This window comes from Furipterus horrens, unplaced genomic scaffold (genome assembly GCF_987537825.1).
Source record: "Furipterus horrens unplaced genomic scaffold, mFurHor1.1.pri manual_scaffold_3, whole genome shotgun sequence".
Taxonomy (NCBI): domain Eukaryota; kingdom Metazoa; phylum Chordata; class Mammalia; order Chiroptera; family Furipteridae; genus Furipterus; species Furipterus horrens.
In genome coordinates, this window is record NW_028327173.1 from 94771822 (window position 1) to 94791916 (window position 20095).

Below are 20095 nucleotides of genomic sequence, written 5' to 3' on the forward strand. Positions count from 1 at the left end.
TGCCGCTGTTACCTCCACCTCTGCTGGGTGGGGGAGAGGGGGCGGGCGAGCGGGCGGGGAGGAGGAGGAGAGCCCTGGGAGGAGGGAGATCGGCTAGCAGAGGAGGAGAGCGCAGCCGGCTCGGCGGGTTGGGATCCCAGCTCGCGGCTTCCGGAAGGCGCGGAGGTCGGATAAATACATCCCGGGCGCCTGGGGAGCAGCAGACACTGCTCTCGCTGCCCGCATTATTCGCACCGCTGTCGTAGGGCGCCAAGCCGGCCGGCAAAGGCGCGGCGCCCGCTCCTCCTCCTCCCGCGGCCGGCGCAGAGCAGTGTGGAGCGGCGGGCTCGGCCGCTGGCGCCCGCGTCGGGGAGCTCATGAGCGGCTGCGGCTGAGGGCCAGGGCTGGCCTTTGCCCGCCGTCTGCCCGGCGCCCGAGCGGGGCCGCAGCGCCCAGGGCGCGGGGTTCAGGCCGGTAACATGGGGGCGGACTGACGCGCCTGGGGCGGCCGAGCGCTCTCCCTCGAGCTGCGGGCCCTGATCGGAGGCGGCAGCGGGCACCAGGCCCGGCGCGCTCTGCTTGGGGCACCCGAGGGAGCCTCCGCCGCGCTCTATGAGCCTCTGCGGGCGCCGCGGGCCCGGGCCATGGCGATAGACCGACGGCGCGAGGCGACAGGCGGCGGGCCCGGGAGGCAGCCACCCCTGGCCGAGGAGAACGGCTCCCTGCCACCTGGGGACACAGCGGCCTCGGTGCCCCTTGGGGGACGCGCGGGCCACTGCAGCGGTGGGGAGATCCAACCGCTGCCCTCCCCACATGCCGCCGGCGGCGGTCCTCACCTGAGCGGCTGCTCGGCAGCCGCAGCCTCGAGCCTCTTGCTGCTGGACTACGACGGTTCGGTGCTGCCCTTCCTCGGAGGTCTGGGCGGGGGCTACCAGAAGACTCTCGTGCTCCTCACCTGGATCCCAGCGCTGTTCATCGGCTTCAGCCAGTTCTCGGACTCCTTCCTTTTGGACCAGCCGAACTTCTGGTGCCGCGAGGCTGGCAAAGGCGCCGAGCTGGCGGGAGTCACCGCTACTGGCCGGTGGGGAGCGGAGGACTCGGCCAACTGGACTAGCCTCCCGACCACCCCTTTCTCCACTGCTGCCTGGGGCGCCGCAGGCAGACTTAGCAACAGGAGCGGAGCTGACAGGGAGGGCACGCCACCCCTGCCCTCCCCTCGGGACAAGGGGGACAATGCCTCTAACTGCGACTGCCACGCGTGGGACTATGGTATCCGCACAGGCCTCGTCCAAAACGTGGTCAGCAAGGTAAGGGCCGCAACCGCCCTGGCCCCGTGACCTTCTCTGGAGCTTTTCTCTCCCATAGGTCGCCTCCACCCTTCCCTCCGTCCCTCTTCCCTCTCCTTACATACCGAGGTCTAAGCCCGAGGCAGCGGGGGATGAAGTCACTGAAGAGATGCTAGCCTGTGTATATAGGTATCTCACATTGGCTTAACCCCCTCCTTCCCCCTAAATGAGATGCACTTACCTGGGTGTGAAGCAGGGCAGGAGCTGGGGGGGTGGGGTGGTTTGCTGTCCTCCGCAGTGGCACTGCCTCCCAACGCTAAGGGGGCACCATAGCCTTTCTTAGTTTGCACCCAAACTCCTGTCTCAGTGCATATAAGGAAAGAGTGCCCTCCCCCCTAAAAAGACTAGAGCTTCCTTCTGCCATCCTTCTGTCACCCTCAGTAGGGCAGGGGTGGCCTTCGGAGGGTAAGGCCTCTGACCAAGCCTACTCTGGAGGACCTGCCTCATTCAAGGTCTGCTGGTGGGTGTCAGGCCGAGGACTCTGCTCTTCTGCCTGGCTAGTTGTCCCTGTGTCTCCCATAAAGAAATATCTATCCATGATTGTAGTGCCCTATTTCCGGATACCTCAGCAGTCTCCCACTTCCTTTGGAAAGAGACTAAAGCCAACTAAGGAATCGAAGTTGTAGCCAGAGAAGCAAAGGGGTTTTGAAAACTCCATTTCCCCTCTCCCCAGGTTCAGCCTACTCCAAGAGAGGCATAGTATTTAGCTTTAGACGTTGCCATCCCAGTGTTCCCTCAATGATTTCTCAGGACTTTAGTAAACATCACTGGAGTGTAGAAAGGATGTTAAGAATGTTTTGGTGCCCAGGACCACCACTGCTGCTACATAGCAGCTTTTTTTGTTTGAGGCACTGAAACCCTGGTCAGCTTTAGCTGAACTTCCAACGTGCTCGCAGTCCAGAGGAACCCCTCTAGCAGAGGTATTGTATTGTGTGGAATGGAACAGGAGTGTTTGGTGAGAGATGTGTGACCAGCATAAAAATGGAGATTGAGCAATGTTAGAAAATCAGTGCCCAAGACATCTATAATTTTCTGGGTTTCTTAACATATAAGAGATATATCAATTTGTCAAGCAATTTGTGGTTTTTTTTGCCCCTTCTGTGTTTCAAATAACTAATTTGCACTTCAGAGTAAATGTAGACCTTTTCCTCTTCTGGGCAGTTCTAGAAAGAGTTTTAAATGATTTGTTTAAATGTGAGCTTGAAATTTAACAGTTTATGATAATTAATGTGCACGTGTTTTCCCCCCAAATGAATATGAGTAAACAGTTGTAGCTCACAGATATGTAAGATGAAACTGTTACATCATCATAACCCTTGTTTTAATCTTGGCAAGAAGTGATCTGTCCTGTGGAAACTGTCTGAATTAGCTGTTAAATAGGGAAGATCCTTCTAGCTTACTTCATCCTGACACCCCCCAACCCCTGCCCCAACTCAGGCTGGCCTTCCCAAAGGTGTTTCTGTGACTCTGTTTCCCATTGATAGAGGGCAATATTTGCTTTTTGCTTTTGTTTTTACCAGCATGGAAAAATTAAGAACGATGACTACAGGACTATTTTAATACTCTATCTCTGTGAAAATAAGGATTTGGTAACATTTTCAAATCCTTTAGGTCCATTTTTAAAGTAGAGGAGAAATACTATAGATCAAAGCAAATGTGAGTGGAGGATGCGCTGTCCTGGGGTCAGAGGGGAAGCAAACTTAAAAGTTAGGAGGTGGGATGGACTATCATTATCTCAGTGGTAGGGACCCAGGAACAGCTATTCACACTCTGCCATGGATGATAGGAGGAGAGAACTAAAATAGTTCTTGAAAACAGGCTATGGAGGCAAATTGGAGAGCTGGAAAATTTTTCTAAATTAGCACTTGAGAAGATCAAAGATAGCACAAACATGTGCAGTATGTTCAAGGGGTGCTAGATAAGTCACAGTTACATATAGCTGACAAGGCAAGCCTGGGAGGAGAAGACTTTGGGACAATAGTTAGAGACACATTTTCTTGTAAGATAAAGACTAGAAGGGACATATTGATTTTCATGCACAAATAAGATCTAAATAAAGGACTATCCTTCCACAGTGTTCTATAACAAATGATCAGATGCTTTAAAGAGCTCTTAAAGCAGATTCTGGCATGTACTAATCTAGACTTTATCTTCCATTGGCTATGCACATTGGATATACTATCAGATAGACAAATGTGGAATCTATTGGATGCTGAATTTTTGGGGTCAGGTTCCTGTCAGCTTTGTAAGTAGAAGCAAGAGTCAAAGGTTTGCCTTCTGTCCCCAAATGAAAGTTCAGGGTCTGAGAAGTTGCCTTTTGTACCCTCTTCCCCGACAACATCCCACTTGCAAACAGGCCTCATGCAAGGTCTTTATCATTAGACTTCCTTCAGCATATATGAGGGGGGACCCAAAAAACCTCTGGAATTTATCCATAAAAGATTGTGTATTTATTCTTACATGTTTAAACTTCAGTTACCTTCAAAGTACTCGCCATTTGATTCAATACACCTATTGAGACATTTTTCCACTGCTCAAAACAATTTTTGAACTTGTCAGTTTTTACGCCTTTTAGTGCTTCTGCCATTTTTTTTGTTTCACCTCTTCTACATTGGCAAAACATTTCCCTTTGAGGACTTTTTTTTATCTGGAGAGGCAAAAACAAAGTTACTCAGGGTGAGGTTGAGTGAATAGGGAGCGTGGGGCACAAAGGTCATGCTGGTTTTGGTCAAAAACTGCTGAACACTCACCATGGTGTGGGCAGGTCTGCTCATAAATCACCCATTATGAAATGGGCAAATGCGATGAAAGAGTCTTCAGAAAAATTCACTGAAGCCAATTGTAGCCTCTCACAACAACACCAGCTAGTACACTGATACAGATGGGTTCCTAGAACACTCATCTAGTGGGGTAAGCCTATACTACAAGGGGCCCACCCTCCAGATTGTTTCTTTAGGGGGGGTCTCCCTTTGTGCCCCTACAATATACACCTTATTCTATCCTTAGGTGTTAGGTGGTGAGGGGGATACAGAAGAACGGGTAAGAATATATTATTATATTTACATTATATTATAAGTATATTAATATGTTCATAATATAATGTATTATCTCTGTTGTATATATTGAATAGCCTATTATTTATGCTATAATAGCACCTACACAAGCTAGTTAGACTCCCATGTTACTGTAATTAAGAGGGATCTTAGGCTGACAATCCTCTCTCCCTTCCTGAATAAGATCTATGATGTGGATATCCCTTCTAGGATAGGAAGGGAACCCCCATTAGCCAGGCAGCCCACTCCATAGTTGGTCTTCCTTGAAGAAAGACATGTTTTTTGGTGCCTATAACTAGGGTGATCTCATGCCTGTCTGTGCACCTTGTTCCTCTGAATGATTCTTTTTCTTTCATATAATACATGTTCAGATGTTTGAGCATGTGTAAGTACATAGTTTCTCTCCTGGTTAGAAATTGCCAGCTGCTTCAGCCATTTCCATACATGACAAAATTTGTGATACTGACTGCTGCATTTGACATGTATCTCTTAAACATGGCACCCGGAACACAACCTGGCAGGCCCTGTGTCTTCTAATCAGAAGAGAGGAAGAATGGACACTGCTTCAGCTCATAGTAGATACAACATGCTTCTAACTAGTATGTTGAGACCACAGTCACCAAACCTTTATGGGATTATGCTGTGTCAGGCTTTCTCAGCCTGTGCTTATGTGACATGGTGCTTGATATACATAGGTTTCATCTTAATAGTTTTGGGTTATTAGATCTCTTCTATTAGGATCTTTTTAATTTCTGTTTTTGCCTTGGTCCTTAGTATTTGTTATCTGTTACAGAATTTGTAGTGCCTTCAAAATAATAATAATAATAATAATAATAATAATAATATTAACTTCCTTTTGTGCAGCCCTATAAAATTTTCAAAACACTTTGACATATATTTTCTTTAATTAAGAATGTCAAGTAATCCAAGGCCAGTCTTAACCACTGAGCATTCTCTTGGAGTTAAAATCAGTTGACACACACTTGAATGGGCCAAGTGTTCTGTACCTGAGCCCAGTGTTCAACTTCCTGATGACATTTATAGCTCTGTATTTTATTTCCCAGCCATAGTGAAAGATATTGTGAGTCCCTTCCAGAAAGAAAAAATCTAATAAATTCCTGCACAGTCACTTAGAGGGCAGCTCTGGGGGAACCTTGCTCACTTGGCCTCGCTGACCCACACCAGCATTCCCTACACAGCCCAGAGTTCAGATTCTTCTGAAATTTTACTCAATAAGGTTAAAAACAAATAAAACAAAAACAAAAACAAAAAACTGCTGATTTAAAAAGTATTTCTCTTAATTAGTTGCAGAGTTTATTCTACATTGTTCTGAGCTAATTCTTGTTGGATTCTAATGCTCATCATTTCTGTAAAAATGCCTAGAGTTTTGCAAAAAAAAAAAAAAAAAAATTAATGTCAGCTAAACTTTCTAAGCTCCATTTCTTTTTCTGTATATGAAGTTTGTGATGCTTGTGTATCTCCAGCCTTCTGATATTTCTTCTGTTCTCCATGAATTCTCAAAGATTGCTGGCTTTTATCCTGTAAGGGCAACTGAGAGTTATTGAAATGTCCTGAACAGTAACTTTTATTCTTTTTCTGGTACTCAAGACTAGAAAGTGACTCAGTACAATTTAATTAAGATTAAAAATAATTATAATTTCATTGCAATATTAATATTTTTAAAAGAACCCACTGTTATGTCATTCTAGTAATGTTTTATTTTGTCTAGTATATCAACACAACAGTGAACATCTTTACGCATATATATTTTTAGAAATTGACTAATAAATAATGTATGCATATGGTACAGAAAGCAGACAGTTAGTAGCATTTCTTGTAATCTCTGCCTCCAGTTTCCCTCTTCAGAAGCAAACGGTTACCAGTTTCTTATGTATCCTTCCAGAAATATTCTAAGTATGTTTTTATTTGTATATTTTTTCTCTCACAAACAATAACATTATACACACTGTTCTGTGCCCCACCTTTTTTGCCTATATTGGGGATAGATGCATGTTAGTGCATACAGATCCCCTAATTCTTTTCTGTGTCTGCACAGTATTGTATGACTGGGCCATAATTTATTTAACTAGCCACCAACTAAGGGGCATTTAGGTTGTTTCCAGTCTTTGCTATTACACAATATATAATGAAATCCTGACACATGAAATTCTTAGAAGTGGAGGGTCAAAGTAGGCTGCATTTTTATTTTTATAGATGTTGTCAAAGTGCTGTCTACAGAGATCTTAATACCAATTTACATACCCATCAGTAATGTGTGAGGTTCTCTTCTTTCCCTGCATCTTTCCTGAGTCAGGGAGTGTCTCCTATCTGGATATATGAGAAGTTACGTTTGGTTATCATTATGATTTATATTTGTCTTGTTATAAGGAGGTTAAACATCTCTCTGAAATTGTTTGAGCTGTTGTGTTTCCTTGTTTTTGAACTGTCTCTTGATGTCCTTCGGCTTTTTATATGTGCATGTTGGGGGCACGTTATTTTCTTAGTGATTTATAGAAGTATTTCGTGTGTAAAATAACTTTTTTGGATATCTCGTAAATGTTTCTTCCCTGGTTTATTGTTTGCCTTTTGATTGTGTTTATGGTGCTTTTATTAGGCAGAAACTTTTGGTTTGGATAGGGTCAAATGAGTTAATTTTTTTTTAATAGCTTCTGGATTTTGTGTTAGATTTAGGGCTTTCCTAATCCTGGAATATTAGGAAGAAAAACCCATGTTTTCTTCTAATAGTTTTATGATCTCAATACTTCTTTAATTTGGTGTTGCAGGGATCAGTTTTACTTTTATTGCACTCTTAGGATAAATTTCTAGACAGGGAAATAAATACTAGGTCAGAGGATATAACCAGCATTTCACACAGGCTTTCACTTGCTCATAACAATATCCTAAACCTGACTTTGTCAGTGGCCCTCACTGATGGAAAGACTGAAAGCTAAACAGTGTTAAGCATCTCCTTCCTCTCCTTTTAGAAGACAGCACTCGTCTGCCTCTTCTTGTTCTGGACTAGCTGCAAAACTTTTTTTTTTTTTTCAGTCTTGTGTGTTTTTTGCAAGCCTCAATTCATTTTGGCCATTAGTCCAAGGTAGAACTGAATCAAAAGTTGATATCACTTAAAAGCATGTTGGACTCTCTGAATGTCAGTCTTATCATCTCCACCAGCCAGTGATGTGCTGGAGACAGCCTGGTCTCTACTGACCCAGCACCAATGCACATATCTGTATCCAGCTGCACATTCAGGAACATCATGTTGGTGGCTTGGAATGGGCCATGACAGAAGCATTTACACCACGGAAACTGGCATACCAGGGCTTATTTTTTTCTTCAGAAAGCCAGTTGTTAAGCAATTATCACTCCACTGAGCTTGACCCTAGGCCACCACTTTCCCCCTTTTTTTTTAAAGCCTTTTCTTCTCTCTCCTTCTCTTCCTAGATATGAATGCCTATTCTGAGCCAAGCATTGTGCTATGTGTTGGGGAAAAGTGGAAATAGATAGTTCAGTTCCCACAGAGCCTCTAGACTAATGAGGGAGGTATACCTTAACAAATTAAATAATAACTTTTTAATTACAAACAGTTAAATGTATGGAAAGATAGGGAAATGAGAGACTAGAAGAGCTGGGCCTATACTGACTGGTCTCTGAGTAAAGCTAACATCTGAGATGAGATCTGAGGTAGGAGAGAGAGGCAAAAGGGGTGTGTGTATGTGTGTGTGTGTGTGTGCATTTTCTGGAAAAGAAACAGCATCTTCAAGGGCCCTGTGGTATTCAGGAGCCTGGAATTGATAGGAGGCTGTGTGGCTGGGAACATGGGGAGAGGGTGGCTTATAAGAACGTAAGCCATGACATGAACTCAGCCAGCAGAGGGGATGACTTGGGAATGGAAGGCAGCGAGGGAGAGTATGTGGGGTGAGATGAGGGCCTAAGTAAGACCCAGCCGTGTGCCTGCAATAGAGACTTGGTGCTCTGCAGGTAGGCCGAGGGGAGGGAGGAGGGCATTTGTGAGAGGGAGAGGCAGCCCGACCCAAAGTTCCATGGAAAACTGGGCCTTTTTGTGCTGCTGAAAGGAGACCAGCTGGCCCAAGGTGCAGGAGGTGGGGGGAGGGGGATCCGGAGGAGGAGCTGTGGAAAATGACTCGGGAGCTGCAGATCCAGGCCTGTCTTTGGGCAAGTGGGCCTGGAACCTGTGCCCAGGTCTGTTGACAGGAAAAAGCATTGGCCACTGGAGTGTTCTAATGTTTCCAAGTGTCCTCCTGCTCCAAAGCAGAGGACGCTAATTAAATTTCCACAAGGCTGAGAGACCCTGACATGGGAAACCATAGGTCTAGAATTTACTCTCGTTCAACCAGCTTTACCTTTGCCAAATGCCTAATATAGGTAAAAGACCGCCCTGGTCACAGCTGACATATAATCTAGTCAAACCTCCTCAGTTTATAGATGAGAAGACAGAGGCTTTGAGGGGGTGGAGGGTCTTTGACTTGTCCAAAGCCACCAGAATTAGGGTGAGAATCCAGTTCTCCTCACCCTGCAGGGCATTCTTGCCTTTGCCCCCAAGTGCCCCCATCAGAGGAGAGGGGCCAGAAAGCACTGGCTGGGCTCTGGCTCATTCTCTTTGGGTTGTTGCTTTTAACTGGCCCAGCAGAGATAGTCTCCTGCCTGAGGATGGTCATACCTGTATGCCTTGGTTACAGCAAGCTGAGGTGTGGTTGGTTATACTGTGGTTTTGTGAGGGTGGGATTGTGCAAACCACCTCTTTGAGCAGATTTCTCTAATCTCTGCTCCTTCTGCCTTCATTTCCCACTTGCCTAGAGCTCCCTTTCTTCCTTTCTTTAGCCAGGTAGTTCCTGTTCATCCTTTAGATCATCTCAGTGCTCATCTGGTGCTCCCAGCACCCAGCTGTCCTGTTGTCATAGCACTCACTGTATGGTGATCAGAGTGGTGTCTGTCCATCCCCCACTGGAGGTGTGTCTTATTGGTCTTTTGCCTACAGTGTCTTCTCCAAAGGATGTCTGAGCTCACCTGCACTTGATGTCATGGAAAGAGTGGTGTTTTTAGTTTGGCAGGTGCGGGTTCAAGTCTTGTCTGAGCTGCTCATGACTAGTTTACCTTTGAGAGCTGAAGGAACCTCATGAGCAAAGTGGTCATTGTTCACCTTACCTGGAAGGCTGTCCTGAGGCTAGAATGAGAACAGCTGGGGAGAACCCTCCCTTCAGGAGCCTGGCAAACAGGAGGCACCTGGGAAATCTCAGATCCTTCTTCCTCCATCTGTGGGGTGAGGACTGGCTGAATAAGTCATCTGAGAAATGCTTCAATGGGGAGGAGCTGACAGGCCACACCTGGCAGGGTGATTATTTCTTGGGAACTCTTAGTCTGTCACCTTCCAAAAGTGACCTGCAGGGGTTTGTCTAAAAGGCTCTTTAAAGGGTTTGTTTTCAGAGCTCTAATCTGAAAACAAAACAGGTCACCAGCCACAGGGCTCAGAGGGAGTCTGAAAAGGAAAGGACTTCCCTGGGGGGCCAAGGCCCTGAGGACGTGAGATCTCAACTATTTAGAAGGTGGGTTAGCTGTGCCAGGTGAAACCAATCAGAGAGAAAGTGGAATTTTAGATTTGATGGTAACCTTGAGCTGTAATAGCAGGGATCGAAGAGCTAACTTCACAGCCCTTGTAAAGCTGCCCTGTCCCACCTGGAGTATTCAGTCTTGCTGAGTTTTTATGGCAGAGCATTGACTTTGATCTCAGTGGTCCACAGACTTTGATCTTCAGTGAGTTGGGATTTAGTAGTTTTATTCTTTCATTTGCTCAGTGTTTACTCAATGCTGGTCATTACCCATAGGCATAGCCCCCTCCCAACAGGGACCTGCAGGCTGACAAGGTGTACATTTCTAGGAAATTGGGGCAGTGGTTATTGATTGATTTAAGTCCAGGCCATCCATTTACATAGTATTATAACCTCATCCAACCTCTCTTCCTATGACTCTTCATTGCAAGTAAAGAAAAACAAATTTCAAGTTACATTTTAACAAAATATAAAATAAATTTATTGGGAAGATGCAGGGATGATGTCTCAGGGAACCTAGGGCCAGAAAATGTGTGGGTGGGAACATCTTTCAGGAGTCCTGCTGCCACCATCCCCCTGTCAGAAGCCACATCTGCTCTCATCCCCTTCTCCAGAAGTCAGCTTCCTCCCCCCTCCAGACTGGCTTTGTCTGACCTTGTTCACCTGATCCCTGGTCAAGCAGTGGCCGGCACAGGGGCCAGCATTTCTCTGTCCACCTCCAGGTTCCTCAACATGCATCTGAGGTCCAGCTTGGGCTGAGGTGGGGAAAGGCATATTTCAGAGCAGTGGGTTGGGGTACCCAGGGCTGTGTGGGTATGTAGGGAGGGAGGGTTCCTTCAAACCATGTGACAGAGCTATTCTTCATTGGAATGGAAGGGGCTTAGGATCTTTTGGGCAGTTAATCAAAAATAATTGAATATTGGTGATTTGATCACTAAATGCTTTAAACAAAGTATTCTTTTTCTTCACAAGGACTCAGAATGTAACTTAGCTGGTTGCTTAAGTTTAGTGTGGAATTGGCAAGAATACCCTCTTGAGGCTTATTTTCTGGAAATAGTTATAGATGGGCTTAGTTATTAGCTCCAGATCACCGAGGGAACTTGGAACAAGCCTTTGGGCAGCCACTGAAACAGTTTTCCAAATTCACTTCCACTCCTGCCCCACGTAGGTTTCCAAACCTTTCTCCTACTCAGGACTAGCCTTGTAGCCTGTGGGACCCAGTGCAAAATGAAAATGCAGAGCCCGTCATTCCAAAATTATCACCAAGATCAAGATGGTGATGGCCTAGCATTAAGCCAGATGTGGGGCCCTCCTGAATGGGGCCCTGCTTCTGGTGACCTCCAGCCCGTCATCTTTCACAAAGCTGGTTTTCTCTGCTACAGAGCTAAGCAAAGGTTCCTCGTTCTTTCCAAGTTTTTCTTCCCTACATTTCAATACCTTTTCTGCTTCTCTAGTCCTTTGTTGTGTTTTGTACCTTTCTAGATTTCTTGTACTAAAAGTGATATTTACCTTTTATGGGCCCATTTTTTGCAAGGAACATTATCACAAAGGCCTAACCAATTTTGTTTGGAGGTTTAGGCAGTTCAAAGAAGCCAGGGCGCCTGCTTACATTTGAAAATGCTGCTCCAGAAGCCAGACAGTCAGTTTACTTATCTGAGCAGTGAACCAAAGAGCTGAGTCATAGGAGCGTGTGGTAAAGAATGTTAAGTCATTAGGAATGCTAGTTAAGTGTTCATCAGCCATTTTTTTGTTTTGTTTTGTTTTGTTTTTTTAATTGGAAGGAGGGCCAGTCCCTTATATAATTCAATTCTGGTAGGTAATGGTCACACTTTATTTTGTAATGTCATTGAAAGAATAAATGCAAAGGACATAATGCTGGCATAAAACAGCCACAAGCATCCCAGTGCTCATGTTAAATTATGGATGAGTTATACACTCAGCATCATAATTTGCACTATAGCATGTTTCCTCTCAGATTAGATTAAAGGCTGCTTTTTCTGTGTGTTTAAAAGATGCTTTACAAATTGGGCACCCTGATTGTTACATACCAAGGAACCCCACTGTTCTCAAATGGAGGTATGTAAGTACTTGCAGTTAACACAAAGTTTTTTTGTCCTTCTTAAAAAATTTTAAATTGTGTTAAAATACACATAACATAAAATTTACCATCTTAACAATTTTTAACTGTACAGTTCAGTGGCATTAAATACACTCACACTGTTATGCAGACATCACCACTATTTATCCACAGAACTTTTTTATCTTCCCAAATTGAAACTCTGCTCTCCCCATTCTCCACTGCCCCAGCCCCTGGCAGCCACTATTCTATTTTCTGTCTCTGTGGATTTGCTACTCTAGGAACCTGATACAAGTAGAATCATACATGACTGGCTTATTTCACTAGGCATAATGTCCTCAAGGTTCATCATCCATGTTGTAGCGTGTGTCAGAATTTCCTTCCTTTGTAAGGTGGAACAGAATTTCATTGTATTCATCCATTCATTCATCAGTAGACACCTGGGTTGCTTCCACCTTTTGGCTATTGTGAACAATGCTGCTATGGATGTAATGTTGATCTGCTTTATAAAGACAACTACATACAACCCCTTACCCCTTATCTCTCCTGTCAGAAGTGATTTTTGCAGCCACCTGGGTAGTACCTGACCTTTTTTTCCTCAGAACATCTGCTCTGTGATAGATCTTCTGCCCTGCCCTGGGTGGGTGACACAGATGGATAGAAGATCATCTTGGCCCTGGAGAAGGAGCTAGCGGTAGGGCTGAGACATTTGGTAAATGGAGTGGGGATTTCAGGGCAGTGTGGGATGAACTGGATGAGAGTGTGAGGGGCTTGGAGCTGAGAGATGCTCAGCCTGAAGAGTGGCCACTGTCAGGTAGGCAGGGGTCAGGGTGCTGTGAGCCAGCCCAGAGTAGGGCTGGGTTTGGGTAACCCTGTAAGTCAAGGAGAAAGGCCTCAGAAGGAGCCCACCCTGCTGACACCTTGATCTTGGACTCCCAGCCTCCAGAAGTGTGAGAAGCAAACGTCTGTGGTGCTTGTCTCAGCAGCCCGGCTGACTGACGTGCCTGGGAGCTGCCTTAAGTGGGTGAGTGACTGAGGATTCATGCAGGAGACTGGGAGGAGAGGAGCAGCCACGAGGCAGAAGGAAAATCAAGAGAAGGCAGCACTGCTCTGTCCAAAGGAGAGTGTTGAGGACTGACCGGTCACTGCCAAGCCCACACAGAGGCCACCTGAAGCAGTCCTAAGGGACCTGGCATCAGGCCAGCCTGACACAGAGACCATGTGGGGCAGAGACAGGAGTGGAAAGGATTGAGAAAGGGCCTCATCTGCCAACGAGCTGACAAATGCTAGGCAGGGATGGGTGCAGAGGGGCAGGGATCTGGAGGAGTACCTGGGACCCAACTCCACAGGTCCACAGTCAGTTTGATGTTTCACCCAAAAGACTACGAAGTGTCTGAGATATCTAAACCCAGAAGCAACCGAAGAGACCCAGGAGGGAAGTGCTTCAGCCTCGGGCTCACATCTGCCTGAGCGCTTGCCAGCCATGCTGTGTCCTCAGGGCACCAGTGGCAGACTTCAGCCTCTCTCTGTCTCTGGCACCCCCTAGCCCAGGGGCCCGCAGCATACAGGTCAGTCTTAGCCTTCTGGAAAACCACCCCAACAAGCCCCTCACTGTTGTGTAGGGGAAGTAGCTGCTGTCCTCTCCCTTTCCACTTGTCTGTACTCCATGAGAGCACCAGTGTGCCCAGCATCCCTGCTTTGCCAGGCCACAAGGTCTCATGCCTCAGGAGGTGTCAGGCTTGCTGGAGGCTGGGTCCCTCAGGACTGCTTCAGCGATTTCAGGTGGCCTCTGTGTGGACTTGGCAGTGACCCGTCAGCCTTCGACACTCTCCTTTGGACAAGGTAGTGCTGCTTTCTCTTGATTTTCCTTCTGCCTCGTGGCTGCTTCTCTCCTCCCAGTCTCGTGCACGAATCCTCAGTCACTCACCCTATTAAGGCAGCTCCCAGGCATATCGGTCAGCCTGCGCTGCTGAAACAAGCACCACAGATGTTTATTTCCCACACTTCTAGGGTCTGAGATCAAGGTGTCAGCAGGGTGGGCTCCTTCTGAGGCCTCTCTCCTTGGCTTGTAGATGACCGTGTTCTCTCTGTGTCCTCACATGGTCAACCCTCTGTGTGTGCCTGTGTTCTAATTTCTTCTTATAAGGACACCAGTCACACCTATTAGGGGCCACCCCAGTGACCCCATATTACCTCAATGACCTCTGTAAAGAACATGTTGAGGTACTGGGTGTCAGCTCTTCAACATATGAGGTATTTTTGTTTGTTTGTTTGTTTTTGTGAGGGAGCAATTCAACCCCTAGCACCTGAGTCCAGCACACACCCTGAGTATAGCAGCCCCAGATCTTTATCTTTAATCTGGATCCTTGAAGCCCCAGACCTGTGTATTTGGGTACCTGCTGGACTGGGCCACTCATCTGGCTTCTGATCTTATCCACCCCCATTCTCCACGTGAAATTCCAGGGCTTTGGTCCTAAGTAGCTGAGTGGCTCTTTTAACTCCCCTACTTCAAATAATTCTGTGGCTCTCCGTGGCCTTTTGGGCCTGCTTGATGGATCTTCAAGATCCCACGTGATGGGCACACTGCCTACCTCCTCTGCAGCTGTTTCCATCGCTCCTGCACAGGAACCCTGTGCTCCAGCCCCTGGTTGGTTCTCAACATTTGACCTTTGCCAATGGTGTTCCTTCAGCCCATAATCCACCTCTCCTTCCTGTCAATTTATCACATTCCTCAGGCCTTTCCTGATTCCTTGTTCCTTCACTTCAGTCCCCCACCTCTGCTTTTGTGGCCCACATACATATCTTCAGGACCTGGATTTAGTAGGTGCTCAATTAACATTTCTTGAGTGGTGCAGATAAAGAGGTGGTGAAGGGGCTGCCTCTCTCTTCTGGGTAAGGGAAGCTGATTTAATTCTGGGATGACAAGAATAGGAAGAAGAGGACAGATACCTAAATCAATTCATACCTAAAGTCAAATTACAGAGCTATCAAAGACTAAGAAGATTGATGTAATTTATCTGAAATAGCAACTAATCAAACTTAAAATCATACTGGGTTATGGAGCACATTGTCCTTAAGCCATTGTTTTTTCAGAACTTTAAGTCATAAAGCTATTTCTTCTATTGGAAGCTCCATATTAAACTGGTGGGTCTGAATCTAGGACTGGGGAAGGGGTGGTGGTGTCTGGAGCACTTAAGAGTCACCAGGGAACTTTTGGAAATATCTATGGGACTCAGGGACAGTTGTTTTAAAAGTTCTCTGGTTGCTTTCCATGCAGTACAGTTTTTCCCCCAGGGGACAGTTGGTGCCCATAAACATTTTTGGTTGTAACAGCTGAGGAGGGGAGTGCTGCTGGCATCTAGTGGGTAGAGACTGGGTGCTGCTAAACATCCTATAATGCAAAGAGTGATCCAGCTCAAAGTGTTGGTTGAATGCCAAGTTTGAGTAATCGTGGTCTAGGCTAATATAAAAGTCCATTGTATTTTCTAACCACTCCTGATAGCTGGCCAGGGGTCAGCCTGGGAGACTTCAGCTCCTCTGTACCCCATTGGGGAAGCATTGGTGGTCAGGCTTGGGAGCTGTACAAGGGTGATTCATTGTGCCAGGAATCACCACGACTCAGTTCCCCTTGCCCTCTGTGAAGAAATGGTTTGCTAAGCGTATTAATGGTTTAAACCAAGTGTTAGCAGGCACAGTTGGTCTACCTAGGGAAGCCTATTATAAAAAGCTGCCATAGGATATTTATGTGTAAGTGAATGTTGTTAATGACCACATCACTCATTAAAGTAGGTCCTTTGAACCTCTGCTTAGAATAATGCTTAATTACTTGAAAAGGAAACATTTATTTGGACATAAAAGGTATTTATGTTCAAAATGTCTTTTAATTCAGACTAGGGTTTTCCATAATTAATTCCCATTAATGTGGTCTGGTAGTATTTTCAGCAGCTGGAAATGAGAAGTCCCCCAGGAGACACAGATACTAGGAGCTAGAGGCCAGAACCAAGCATAAGTATTATTTACGTTTGCTGAGTAACAGATCGGAGTTGATCTCCCACTTGGACACAGGCAGTGGACCTAAAATAGTCTGAGTGTGGCATCTCCAATGACGACATATGCACTCTGAAGGCAGGCTTGCCAGGTGTTAGCCAGGGCTGCTGGTGAGGTGCCCCCTCTGCTAACCGAAGCAGATGCTCACAGCACCAGCTGTCTGTCCCACTTACTTGTTTTTCTTTTTGAGGGTTTGTGCTGATATTCCTGTTGTTCTCTAGTAAAGACCTATCAAGGGCTAAGATAGGGAGACTTAGCTGAGTGTTCTGGGCTGGGCAGAGTATCTGAGCTGGAACTCAAAAATAACTTGGGTAGAAGATAAAGATGCTTTGACTAGGGGTCGTCATTCAGTGAGAGGTAGTGGAATTGAAGAAGGTGGTGCATCTTTATAGGGGCCTCTCCACAGCTTGGTAGTTTCTGGAGGTACGTCATGTGGTGAGCCATCAAGTCTTCTACGTTCCAGAGTAGGGTTATCGAATTTTAATAGAAGATTTATTTTTAATCTTTTTTTGGCAAGTCTCATAAGAGCAGCTTTTCAAAAGCGGATATCATCAAGGTTATGAAGGTGTGTTTTTTATTGTTTGTCTTAGTGTGTCTGCTGATAACATGTTTGAATTGAATTGAAATGTGGTTCAAGTTGTTGTTTCTCTACTTAATTAATTTTTCATCTGCCATATTGTTTTCTCCCACTAAAACTCTACTTCTTTTTGATAGATTCTTAGGTAAGTGACTAAAGGGAAAGCAAAACTACCACCTTGGTTATGAATCTCATTTCCAAAAGCCACTTTTGGGAAACCTAAATGACCTTGAATAAATGGAAGGTTACCAGGGAATTTAAGACTCATCATTTATCATACTGAGTGAAAAATATAAAGAAATACTTATGACATTTCTGGAGGTCCAAAGATAGGATAGGCTGTAGTCTACAATTCTTTCTGTCTCTGTCCTTGGCCTTCCTCAGCAGTGGTTCATTTGAATGCTGTGTTGGTCAGCTTGGGCTCTCATAACAGCCACAGACTGGGAGTCTTAAGCAACAGAAATTTATTTCCTCACAGTTCTGGAGGCTGAAAATCCAAGATCAAGGCGTCAGCAGGGTTGATTTCTTCTGAGGCCTCTCTCCTTGGCTTGTGATAGCTAGCTTCTCCCTATATCCCCACATCATCTTCCCTCTCTGGACATGTGTCCTAATCTTCTTATAAGGACACAAGTCATATTGTGTTAGGGCCCAACCTGATCGATGATCACATTTTAACTTAATTACCACTTTAAAGGCCATATCACCAAATACAGTCACATTCTGAGGTACTGGGGATTTTGAGGGGACATAGTTCAGCCCATAATAAATGCTGAGTTCTTTGTAGTCACAAGGTGGCTTCCCCTAATGGGAGTTATTTGCTACCCCTGCCACCTGACTTGCAGAAGAGGGAAAGAAAAAGGGAACAACACTCTCCTTTTCCTTGGAGTGTGAGTTGTCTTTTATCTGCACTACTTCAGGTCGAATGCCAGTCCTTCACCAACGCTACCCACCAGGGTATGCTGTGTGTGCATCAGAGATGGGGCACCTTCCTCCAAGTCACATGGAGTGCAGGGGGCCTGCACAAAACTGGGCTCCAGGATGAATGGTGTGGGGGAAAAGAGGTGCTATAAGTCACTATCACAGCCCACTGCTCTCTGCAGAGAAGTCCAAACTTTCTCTGGTAGGTGATGGAAACTATTGAAAGCCTTTGAGCAAGGTTGTGGCACTGTGTCCCAGGCCCCCTTCATAGCCCAGCTGTGTACTGGCTGACATAAAATAGACCACACTCACATGAAAGAAGGTGGGTAGCACAAAGCATCAGAGAAGTTCAGATATCCCCCAGGCTGTGTTCCTGGCTTCTGGTGGTTGCTACAGTCCTTGGTGATCTGGGGCTTCTAGATGCATCACCCCAGACCCACAGCTTCACATGGCCTTCTCCCCGCGTGTCTTCCCTTCATCTTCCCTCTGTGTGTGTCTGTCTCTGTGTACAGATTTCCTATTGGATTAGGGCCCACCCTAATGACCCCATTTTACCTTAATTACCTCTGTAAAGATCCTATCCCCAAATACTGTCACATTCTGAGGCACCAAGTGTTAGGACTTCACCAGATCTTGTTGGGGGTGGGGGATATAAGTCAGCCCACACCAGATCTTGTTGGGGGGACATAAGTCAGCCCACACCAGAGAAGGGAGAAGGTTCTTATAGCTAGAGCACATGCAATTCTGCCTTTCATACCAGTTTAGCAAGAAGAGGGCTTCCCACCCCATTTCATCTGTTGTAAAATTATGGATCCTCATGTGAAGGTGGCTGAAGTGGTTGGAATCCAAGTGGAGACAGAAGGGAGCAGGTAAATAGAAGAGCTATCTGTACACAAGGATGGGAGTGCCTGTGGACACCCTTCAAAGGAGGGGCGGGGTGGGTAGAGAGAAGGGGGAAGGGAGGAGGAAGGAGGCTGTGGCCTGTTCTCCTGGCGGAGCATCTGGTACATCAAAGCTGAATCCTGACAACAGCCCTCCTGAGGAGTCGGCCGCCTCTGGCTTACAGTGAAGCTGGAGTCCAGAGAGATTAAGTGACATGGCTAATGTGTGACACAGCTAAGCCAGGTGGCGGAGGCGGCCTGAATTCAGGTTTTGCTGGTGCACCAGGGCGTCCAGGAGGGAGTTCTGGAGGCCAGCACTCCCTGGAGCTTCTTACCAGCTGGATCGCTGTGCTGGCTTCTCTGCTTCCTTTTTATGCGGGAGTATAGGCCAAGGGTAGGGGATTGTTTTGTTTGCTTCTGATACAGTTACAGCAGTGTTCTTATTTTGAACTGACATAGGACCCATACCATATTTCTTAAGAACCTGAGGCCTTGAAATAACAACTGTGTGAGTTGTTCACTCTCTGTTCTGAGCTCTGGGCCTAGACACCTGCTTCTGAAGATGCAGGAGAATAAAATGCCTTCATTCCTGAGGTTAATCCAGTTATTTGGAATCTTCCATCAGGGACTTGTCCACAGTGCTGGCTTCGCCTTTCCCTTTGCCTCCTGCCACCAGAGGACCAATGGAAGGAGGAAGAGATTGGACATTTCTGCCTCGTTTTTAGAAACCCATTTAAAACTATTTCCAAGATTTTTAAAAATGGAGGTATAATTAACATATAGTAAAATACACTTGTATTTTAAGTGTATAGTTGAGTGAAAATTCAGAATTTCTCTCACCCTGGTAAATTCCCTCAAGCGCATCTCCCATCCATCCACCCCACAGGCAACCAGTGATTTTATTTTCATCACCATAGCTTAGTTACACCTAGTTCAAAATGCTCTATAAATGGGCTGATGCAGTGTGTAGATTTTTGTGTCTGATTACTTTCACCCAGTACCATCTTTGATATTTGCCCATGTTACTGTAAATCAGCTAACTATTCCTTTTTGGTGTTCAGTAGTATTCCATTGTGTGTATACCACATTTTGTTTATCTCTTTGCCTGCTGTGAACATTTGGGTTGTTTCCTGTTTGTGACTATGATGCATAGGTTGCCATTATAATCTGAATTTTGTAAATCCTTTTTACCTCTTTTTACTTTAAAATTCTAGTATTCAAAAATTGACTGACAAGATCAGAGCAGCTAGTGAAAAATCTTGCCTTTTTTTATAATCTAGGTAAGCTTCCTTCTTTCTCTTTTCCTTTTGTGGGTAGGAAACAGGAGCGGCAGGGTGCATGTGGGGGAGGCGGCTACCATCTTCAGGGGCCAGGAACGCAGTATCTGTTTCCCTGGTCCTAGTGAGCTGTGGCCCCACAGCTGCAGGGAACCGTTCCCAGTGTGGGTGAGGAGGCCCTGGGAGTGGCGGTGGTGACAGGAATACGTGTGGGCGTGGGGAAATCACACCTGGAAGTGGTGTTGCCAGCCAGCTGCTGTCCTGTCCCCCACGGGAAGTTAATCAGGTGTTCAGATGTTTCATCCTGTCTCCTGTGAACAGGTGAGTGCCTTTGAGCAGCCAGTACTCCTGCCTGTAGCCACCTCCTGCCGTG

The 20095-nt window shown here is 46.0% G+C and overlaps 1 protein-coding gene and 1 long non-coding RNA gene across 6 annotated transcripts in view; one reads left to right on the top strand and one right to left on the bottom strand.

Moving 5' to 3' along the window:
• LOC150015527 (uncharacterized) overlaps positions 1-1550 on the bottom strand; it is a 55143-nt gene extending 53593 nt beyond the window's left edge. The window contains exon 1 of one of the 4 annotated variants that reach the window (XR_016509744.1): positions 1507-1550. This is a non-coding gene — a long non-coding RNA (uncharacterized LOC150015527). Of the gene's footprint in view, positions 1-934; positions 1423-1506 lie in introns of those variants that run through there. The other 3 variants (XR_016509742.1, XR_016509741.1, XR_016509743.1) reach the window with 3 other exon arrangements.
• The window catches only part of SLC22A23 (solute carrier family 22 member 23), a 192026-nt gene continuing 172013 nt past the window's right edge, over positions 83-20095 (top strand). Inside the window, exon 1 of one of the 2 annotated variants that reach the window (XM_090269884.1) lies at positions 83-1286. In XM_090269884.1, coding sequence (XP_090126010.1) covers positions 624-1286 — 663 coding nt within the window. In that variant the 5' untranslated portion in view covers positions 83-623. The remainder of the gene's footprint in view (positions 1287-20095) is intronic. The other variant, XM_090269885.1, reaches the window with a different exon arrangement.